We start from the raw sequence: 10161 nt of genomic DNA, 5'->3' as shown, positions 1-10161 counted from the left end.
GGAAAGGTCAACCATAAACTACCTCCCTTAATGAACTTTTTACTGTACATGGAACTTCTGTTACGTATTAGAATTTCAAATGATATATAGTCAGTTTATGATATTTACGAACAAGATTGATACACACAGTTTTCTTTTTTTAACACAAATACATTTTAATATACTCATAACAATACAATTTACAATAACAGTTATTACAAATAGTCATTACAAACAATGATTTATAAACAAAATTTTTACAAACTTACAAGCAATATAAAGTCTTCTTGCTAGTTTGGAACTTCCTGGATATCTTATCGAGGGTTCACGAAGAGTGAGTTGATTATGAGTTGATATACGTACAATTCACTTAGTAGGGAGCTAGCTAGCCCTGTAGTTCTCTCTGATCACATTAATGTTTTGTAAAAGTACTAATGTCCGATGTGAATCCACTAAAGTTGAATGATTTGTATTGTTTGAAATTTATAAATGTTCCTGTTCAATATATCTGAAGTTCCCAATTAATAAGCATTAATCACAGTTACAGCTTATGAAGTTCTTTAGCAAACCAATAATAGATACTCTCTTTTGGTGTTTAGCGTTGGTTATATTTATAGGTGTGGGAAAGTTTTCTAGAAAATTCAGATTACGTAACAATACAAATTAAAGCATTTACATACACACACACATTGTTGATTCTTAAATCTCAAGAGTTTTCTACAACTTTGAAAAATATGCAGGAGTTACACAATACATATTTAACAGTATAAGCTATGTATGTTTCTAAATATAAACTTAATCTAAATAACAATCATATTAAAATAAATATATAATATCAGATTTGTTACACTTCCAAGACCACATTTATGTAGACATAGCAAAAGAGTATTGGAGTTGCTTCAGAGTATAATATGGGTATCAGGTGAAATAGGATTGCTGTAATTTCAGTTTCTCTGGTTGCCTTTTTTCCTGAAAATAGTCATGAAGTTGGGGGTATGGATGATGGGTAGTTTGTGAACTTTTGACTTGTGAGCCTTTGTCAACACTAATAAATCTTTGTTTACTTTCTTATTAAAAGTGCTAAGAGTTGTAGCTAGTTTAGTCAGAAATAGCTAGGGAACATGTTATATCATTTCTGAAAAAGTATGTTAATGGAAATATTGTTAAATGATGCAGAGTTAAAAAACACAAAACTTATAAAAAGTGAAGACTTCAATTTTTACCATAGAAGTGAAAAAAACTGAAACAGCATTTAGGCTAAAAACAGACTTCAAAATCACACTCCAAGCCAATCTGGAACAGTACTCATCCATAATGCAAAAGTTTTAGTTACAAAAGAGAACCCTTTAACTAAAAAAAAAACACTGTGGGGACTGATGCCATGGAACCACAGGTGACAAGTTTAACATCATTACATTTGGTTCAGAGGGACAACATTGAAATTACGGGGTTTTCTATGTATTTCACGTATTTGAACTGATACACTAGAAGGAATGCATCCATCAACGACACTTGGCCTACACTAACTAAATAGAGATCTGATTGCCACTCTTATAACGCATCCATACCCCAAAGGACAGAGCGTAATTTTTTTTTTCAACAACGTGAAATGGACCTCAGCCTGCTAAGATAACATTTGGTCAGCCCGCATATAAATTATTTATTGGTGTAACTTCGTGCAATATCTTTTTTTTTGTGCGTGTGTGATGAAAAATTGTGATTAAAAACTTATAACCTATTTTGTGAAACATAATTTTATTTCAATGATTCGAACCTCAAAATTCTCTTATAAGCACATTTTTATAAAATCTGTAAAAGATAACCTACACCCAAATCTCTGTCAGAGTGTCATATCAACAGCTTTGAAAGGCACAGGTTTATGTTACCAAGGGTTTCCAAACGTTATAGACATGAAGCTGCTGCTATCAATCGAAAACAAAATATTTACAAGCACAGATGAAAAACCTTCAAAACTAATAAAACTCTAGTTTGCACCAAAATCCCGTGAAGCATTTTTTTCTTTCCCTATTTATTAATTTAGCTTGAAAATGCTTCAATTTCTACAGATATTTAATTTTCAGTATTCTTTATAAAAAGTCTCAAGAAAACTACTTTCCATTAACCTGAATAATGTAACTGATGAGACTTGAACCAAAAATAGACAAAACTGCTCAGAGCTACGTTTATCGAATTTTTTTCCAAAAATTGAAAACAATACAAGTTCTGATAAGATGTGCAGTCTAAAACTAATAAAAAGTAATAACATAACTTATAACTTAATAAAGATTGTTAAATATGCTGGTATTATTTTTGCTATAAAATGTCAAGATTACAATTTCATATTTACTTCTTATAATTAAAATTAAAATAAACAAATTTTCAGGTATGAGAACTAAACCATAGAAAAATCAATTCTTAGGCTTAAAATGTCAGTTATTAAAATTTAATGTTCAAGATTAAGATTCAAACAATTTAATCTTTAAAGTTTCCTTCTTATAATAGAGTTCTGAACTATCTAGATGTATTTTAAATAACTTACTTTTTTGTCTTTCATTTAAAGAAAAAAATTAACACAGATAAAGTAAAAACACATTATAATACCACAAATATTCACACAATTATCCGTGACATGAAACATACAGTAAAACAGTGTACATATCATAAAAATAAATACATAATAAAAAATAAAGTATAAGACAAAAAAAAAAACTTTCTCAAACTACATAAAAAAGTTTAACTACTTTTTAAGCATTAACACCACCTATCCAAATCATGTTTTCACTTATACTTTAGTTAAAACTGTACAGCAAACCCATATTCCACTCGCTATTATTATTACGCAACAACATATTTTACACGATACTTTTTCAAAAAACCTATCACTTCTTTTCTTACATGTTCACATTACATTGCTTTTGATGACACATGTGATTGTTAAGACTAAACCTTCTTTGAAGTATTATGTAAAAGAGAGAAATTTAAACTACATTTCAAATTCAAGAATGCATGCTTTAAGACAGAAGACAAACAAGAGGTTTGTATCTATTACATATTCAGTGTGTGAAAATAAATGTCATACAGATTTTATAAAGAACAATCAAAAACTCAAGTTCTCGGTACACCGAGTCAGGTTGATAGCTCAAATGTTAAGGTTTTTTTTTTATTCTAAGAGGAAATATAACATTTTCCAGTTTATCAATTCTAATGAAGCATGTTTGTGTGAATTATATACATACAATATTTTCTTTAACTAGTTCCAATACATTAGATACAAGTATTACTGTTATGACAAAAAAATGCTGCTCAACATTTGGAACTTCCGATGCATATTAGATTTATACTTTGAGATCTAACAGCAGGTTAAAACCGGACAGGCAATGATTAGGCATAGTCATGCACTTAATAATTACACACAAAGTAAAAGTGCATTTAACTGCAATAACATTTGCACAATTTTTTTTTTGCATTTTCTTAAAACTAACATGGCTTGGAAGAACACTTGCCTAAGTAACAAAAGTGATAGTTTGGCACCGGAGGGGGGTTAGCCACAAAATCTGTTTTCTTCAGTTTCCAGTACAACTTACTTAACAAAAACATTTAGCAAAACAATAGCTAGCTCTCTTCAGTAAAAAATAATATGCAGTTAAGATTTTTTTCTTGTTAATTACATCACCTAGCACCAACATGTATTATAAGTACAACAAAACGCAGCTGTACTTCCCTCAAGCTGGAACGTCTGCCATAACAACTGCTAAGTTCATACCTATCTATTTTGACTAAAAGTTTTTCCTATTTCCTGGTGTGCTAGGAGTCATTTAAGCCAGTAAACACACTGGCACAGTTTATCATGGTCATAAATGAAACATTTTTCTTTTAAATTTATTCAAATGAGTGAAGGCTACAGATTATATGGATAGAGGAGAAGCTAACTTTTAAAGCTTTATGTATTAAAGTAAAAGAAAAAAAGAACATAATTAATAGTTACTTATATTTTCCTAGCCCTTATTAGTGTGAATGAGCTTCTAAAGAAAGCAAATGCCTTGACATGTCATAAGAAACTTTATTCTTTCTTTAAAAAGGCTTTTTTATAATACTTTAATCCAGAAATAATAAAAAACAAAAAATAAATTATAACCACAAAATAATTTATTTTTAAATTTTTAATATCAACACGAGATTTGACAAAGGTGTAACTGCTCAAGACTTGTATGATTTCCTAACATAATTATAGATGTTTTTTTTAGTGTTTTAATGGATTCTGCTAAACCAATGACCTCTATTTTACAGTTATAATTAATTAATATAAATAATACACATTTTCAAACCACAGTTGTTTAGTATGGTTTAAAAGGTGTATCACATATATTAAGTATATGCCAAACGTATTCAAGTAAATCAATTAATTCATATAATTGTGACTATTTTACATCTGAGGGAAGGGAAGAATTACACTTTTTGGATAATAAATTACATATGTGCAACTATCACAGAACAACAAGCTAATAATAATAATAAAAAACAGCAATGCTTAAAATCTGTGTGATGTAACAATTCACCAATAATACAGTTATTTACTGCTGAAAAATATTGTTAACAGCAAGTTTTTAGGAATACACACAAGTTAAAAAAACAAATAAAGGCAAAAACACAACAAACCCTATAAACCTAAGTGCTTTTGAAAGGTGCATCTTTCTTCATCCGGGGCAGTTTTATTTTCATCTTTATCAAGGAACATTTGCTTGTTACATAAACATTTTAAATCTAACATTGCACCTGGATGTAGTAGTTTTACAACCAATACATAAATTTTAAATATTTGTTCAAATTTACTTGCTACCATTAGTGGTCAAAAAATAAGGTGATTCTGCACACAGGGATAAAATTGGGAATGCTGTATTTGGGAAACAATACATATATTTAAAGTAGCATAAAAATAATCAAGGAAAAAAAAAAATATTCACAGAATCTATATCTGAATGTGATAAGAGATTTGAAATGGTATACTCTGATGTAAATGCACAAGTAAAAATTCACAAAGAATACTTACCATTAGAACATAATTTTTGTGAAACACGAAGATTAATCATATGGTCAAGTCAGGGAAAATTATTGTTGAATAACATCTACCTATAAAAAAGCTGCAATGTTTTGTGATGAAACATTCAGATGAAATGGTAGATTTTCTTGCATGCTCATTCTGGTGGTGGTTATTAAAACTATTATTGCCATCTTATTTGTGGCCAGTGTGAACAATGAAGAAGATGATATCTAATAAGTGTTGAACAATTATTCCCTAATTGAAAAAGCACTGACAGATTATGAAATGTTCATAATTTTTCCACACTATATAATACAGACAAATCTGACGGTATCACCATACTGTGTCGGTCTGTTTTACTTCACTCAGTATGAAAAAGGTGTAAAATTTCCTAAGCTCATTCCTTTCATTTTACATTCCATTAGTTAGCACCAAACACAAAAGTTGTAATAAGATATATTTATAATAACCCTATAGCAATTTCAAATACAAAAACATGTAAGTTAGAACTGTCTATCAATTCTTATGTTCTCATGCGAACTATGAATTGTACAAAAACCTCAATAAGGTTAATGCAGGTTAATGAATGCATGGTACAGAAGGTATATATTCTTACAAATATGAGCTTTATACTACAATAATATTGTGTAAGCAAGGACAAAGAATTCATGTTGGGTTTAAATTTATATGTTATCTTTCACTTAAAAATAAACGTTTATCCAATTTTCTTGAATACCCACTACCAAACCTACAGTACGTTATTAAATATATATATATATTTATAGCTATACACAACTGTACAATCAATCTTATTTAATTCTTACAAATCAGAATGATTTTCTCTCTCTCTTTCTTCTTTTTTGCATCTATAACTTTCATTTTAGTGTTTTTCAACTGTATTTCCTTTTCTTTTGACAATTTCTTGTTGGCTAGTTCATCCAGAGCACACACACACACACTGTTTTTAACAACAAAAATAGCAAAAATGACTGTAAGAAGAGACTTGTGTTTTTGAAGCCAGAAAAGACCATATTCAACATTACTTTGGTACCTACAAAAGCAATGATAGTTTTGCAAATTTCAAAATTGTTTAATGAACAGATAACAATATTATAGATGATATAAAGCTTGATAAGATAACACGCACATTAACAAAACATAAGATTAATCAGCACAATGAATTCTTCTTGGCTTCGTATTAAATAAACCTGGGCTTCTGACAGGAAGACAAACACAGATTTTATAAAGTTCATTTCAATAAGAAGCCAGAGCCAGGCTGTATAGTGTCTAGACGACGATAGAAGAGAAGGTAAGGAACTCTGGGTGGACTGTAACGAAGAAGTTGGGTCTCTGTAATTGGAGTTATAGTACGATCATCACAGCGTAGCCATCCACCGCTACCAGCATGATACACATCTGTTATGTAATGACCCTTCACTGCTTCCTTTCCCTCATGATATACCACTGTGAATAACATTTTTTTTTTAGATCAATAATAAAAATACAGAACACTGCTTATTTACAGAACTTCTCTCTTCTGATAGAAAACAGATAAAATATGAATTAATTTAATTGTCTGTAGCACTACTGAAGTTAACAGTCAAATTCGGTCATCTCACCCTCCATATATAATGAGGGAAGACATGGGTGCAAAAATGCAATAGCTTGTTAACTGGGACTACCAAGTTTTCAGTTCAGGCTATCTTAATTTCCATATGCACTTGCTCAGGGCTGGTGCAGTCTAGCTTGCATGAAATTTATGCATGAGTATAAATTCCAACTCTATAATTAATCATTAGTTTATAAAAATGCTACATATTATTATTATTTTATTTTTAAATCATTAAATACATACTGTCAATGAAATTTCTAGAAGATCAGTAGCTTGCACATGTGAGTGACTCAGTTACTGATTTGTAAATTACAATGTTCAATTATTTAGTTTCATATTTCTAACACTTTAATCTAGACGATTCGTTTTGCTAGGATTAAAATAGTTAATCTCCAATGTAAAGTCTTACTGATTGGAGATGAAACAGTGTTAGGGTGAAATGACTATGACAACTCACTTGCAATCCTGCAACCTTTTTTCTAGGTACAACAGAAAAGAGCAAGATGTTCAAAATGTCAGTCATGGTGTGATAACGTTGATTTCATCCAATACAAGACTGATTAATTTGCTCATAAATTCCCCATTTGTGTCACTAATGCTGTTGTAAATCATATTATTTTCAGTTTTGTAACAGTATGGAAGAAGTCATTACAATGAATTTAAATGTGCACATATTTGCAATGTGTAATAATGCAGTCATTATAGTGAAAAAAAAAAACTTTGTTGAGCTAGTAGAACATCAGTTCCATGAATACATTTATCATGCCTAATAGCCTGGGGAAGGTTTTTTCTTTTTTTACTGTTTTGATCGCGCGCATGTTGGAGTTCAAAAAAATTCTTTGACTTTTTTTTGTACAAGCAACAGACTTCATAGTTTTAACGTTTACACTTAATAAAAAGTGTTATATCAAAAACAACTTTCACACAAAACATTTTTATAATTGCAACATCATTTATTGCAAAATGTTTCTTGTATACCTAAGAGTTATTTACCAAATATGTTTTATTGCACTGTTTAGATTTCCATATTATATATTTTTATTATGTTCAGAAACACTTGTGTCAATGCTTCTTCCGGTTTCGTCTACATAACCTTTCTCACAGGATATTGGCATGATTGTTTTGCAGGGTAATTATATGTTTCTTTCACACTTCTTTACATTTTAAAATTTTTTTGTATTTAAAATCTGTGCAACTCCAAATCATGCAGCGCATTATAGCAATTCTGGTGCTAAAAAATAAATTATGTAACTCTAAATCTGCATTATAAAATGTCACGTTATAGCAGGTATACCTGTACTTGGTTAGGATTAATTTCTATCTAATAATTATAGTGTATTTTCAATAAATAATAAGTTATTTTATTTACCTATGTTGTGAGAATAATAAAACTTACCAATAATATTCAATCAATAAAGATTACAGTCATCAGAATATTTTAAATCTAACTAGGCTTACCTGATGTCTTGTCATAGAAGAGAATTTCTCTAGATTTCAAAAAATTATAATTTAACACAAAAACGTTTTCAGGAACAAAAATGAAACTATAAATAATTCCCAGATCTATGATTTGTTCTCATGTTTTTAAACTTCCCACTAAACCCCTTTGTTGTTCTCTGCGGGAGATATATCTAATCACTTTCCCATGAAACCATACACTTCTTGTCACTCCACTTTATTAATTCTATGTTGATATGAATTGTTTATAACTGCTATATCCAATGGAACTGAAACTTATCTTCTAGTTATTTTCGAGGCTGAACTCGATCATTAGTTATGTACATCACATGCAGTAAGGTCATAAAAGGGTGGGCAAGGAATACTGTACTAATAAAGTCAGAGAAAGAAAAGGAAAACCATGTGATAAATAAAACATAGAGAATATTATTCTCAATGGATGATAGTTTTAGGATGGGCAGAAAAATTCTAAACAGAGAGAGACTAATTTCCTTGGAGCTTGTAGAAATATAAAACTGAACATGATTTTCTATGTTCCTTTGCTAGTTACACTAAAACAAATCACACAAAATAACATATTTCTGAGTAAAAGAATTACCGAAACAGATTTAGGTTTATTATTTTCCCTTAAATTTTGAAAGTTGATATGCAGGTTTGAACTTGGCACCTTGGTTAAAGGTGCTCACAGATCCAGATATGGCTTAATTGTAAACAAATTTCATTTTCAATCCTCATATTCACTTAAAAAAACACCAAAAAAGGTAATTTATAAAATATTATAATACTCACCAGCAAAGAGCTTGTAAGTACGAAGTGATTTATGACTGTACTTGCTTCGCACCTCTTGAGAAAGAATATCTGTAAGGCAAAGAAAAGATCTACTAACAAACAGTATAAAGCAAACTAATAGTCTTCTAAAAAAAATTTTTTACTTAGTATGTTAGTTTTCTGATTTATTGTTAATAGACAGACATCTCAATTACAGGTTTATTAGCCAGGCAGTGATGCAAACCATCCCAAAATACATAGAAGTTTTACAATATTAAAATAAAAAAACATTACTAAATAATGTAATATCTGCTAATTATAATACAATTTATACGTATAGTAATAAGCCTAAACCATGAGGCCCCTCCAAAAACAAAATAAAAACGGCAGCAAATGCTTCAACTAGTAAAACAGTTAACTAAAACACAACAACACCTTTTTGTTCACTTTACGTGTAGCAGTGACATATCATTAAAAAAGAAAAACAATAATTCTCATTCTGAGACAAGAACTAAAATTAATTTTACTATAATAGGAACCACAAGTTAACGTTTTTCTATATAATCAATTGTACTAACTACATTCTTAATCTACCAGTAAATGTTTTTTTGTTTGTTTTTTTCACAAAAGAACTAATTTTCTGAAATGCAAAAATCCATTTCTTGACTTTTAGTTTGAGTTTCCAATTATTAGTCTTGTAAGTAAGGTTTCACAAAAGGTTTTTCAATAAGGAACTGTGAATTATTAGAATAATGTTTAAACACAAGTATAGGGATTAAGAATACAATATAAAATAATTGGCATATGCTAGTGCAGTGAGGTCTCACCGGTATTTTTGTTTAACATTTGTGTGTAATTCATGTTATTAGGTACTATGTAACAAACATATTGACTGACCGATTAGCAGTTAGTTGCATAAATAGTTTATAAAAACGTGTTTATAGTGGCTTATGGGGCTCATCGGTAACTCTTGGATTAATATGGAAATTGCAACCAATATTGTCCCTTTGCGAAACAAAAGCAGACTAGGTACTCATGGAATTTTTGATATATTTTCATTTAACCGTGTAGATCCACAGTTCTGGATTTTCATTGCAATAGCCTTCTTTTCTTAGTTGGCCAGGTAGTTAGGTCGCTCGACTCGCAATCTGCGGGTTCGAATCCCCGTCCCACCAAACATGCTCGCCCTTTTCAGCCATGGGGCCGTTATAATATGACGGTCAATCCCACTATTCGTTGGTAAAAGAGTTGGCGGTAGGTGGTGATGATTAGCTGCCTTCCCTCTAATTACACTGCTAATTTTTTT

General features: G+C 30.1%; 1 protein-coding gene across 1 annotated transcript in view; it reads right to left on the bottom strand.

Moving 5' to 3' along the window:
• Positions 1-1715: 1715 nt before the first annotated feature.
• Positions 1716-10161, bottom strand: part of LOC106457062 (ubiquitin carboxyl-terminal hydrolase 10-like) — a 41456-nt gene continuing 33010 nt past the window's right edge. Inside the window, exons 14-15 of the mRNA XM_013916447.2 lie at positions 8877-8945; positions 1716-6481 (exon numbers count right to left, since the gene is read on the bottom strand). Of these exons, the coding sequence (XP_013771901.1) occupies positions 6267-6481; positions 8877-8945 (284 nt within the window). The 3' untranslated portion in view covers positions 1716-6266. The remainder of the gene's footprint in view (positions 6482-8876; positions 8946-10161) is intronic.

Source organism: Limulus polyphemus, unplaced genomic scaffold (genome assembly GCF_000517525.1).
Source record: "Limulus polyphemus unplaced genomic scaffold, Limulus_polyphemus-2.1.2 Scaffold287, whole genome shotgun sequence".
Lineage (NCBI taxonomy): Eukaryota > Metazoa > Arthropoda > Merostomata > Xiphosura > Limulidae > Limulus > Limulus polyphemus.
Note: the sequence above shows the minus strand (reverse complement) of the source record. Positions and strands in the feature narration are given on the sequence as shown.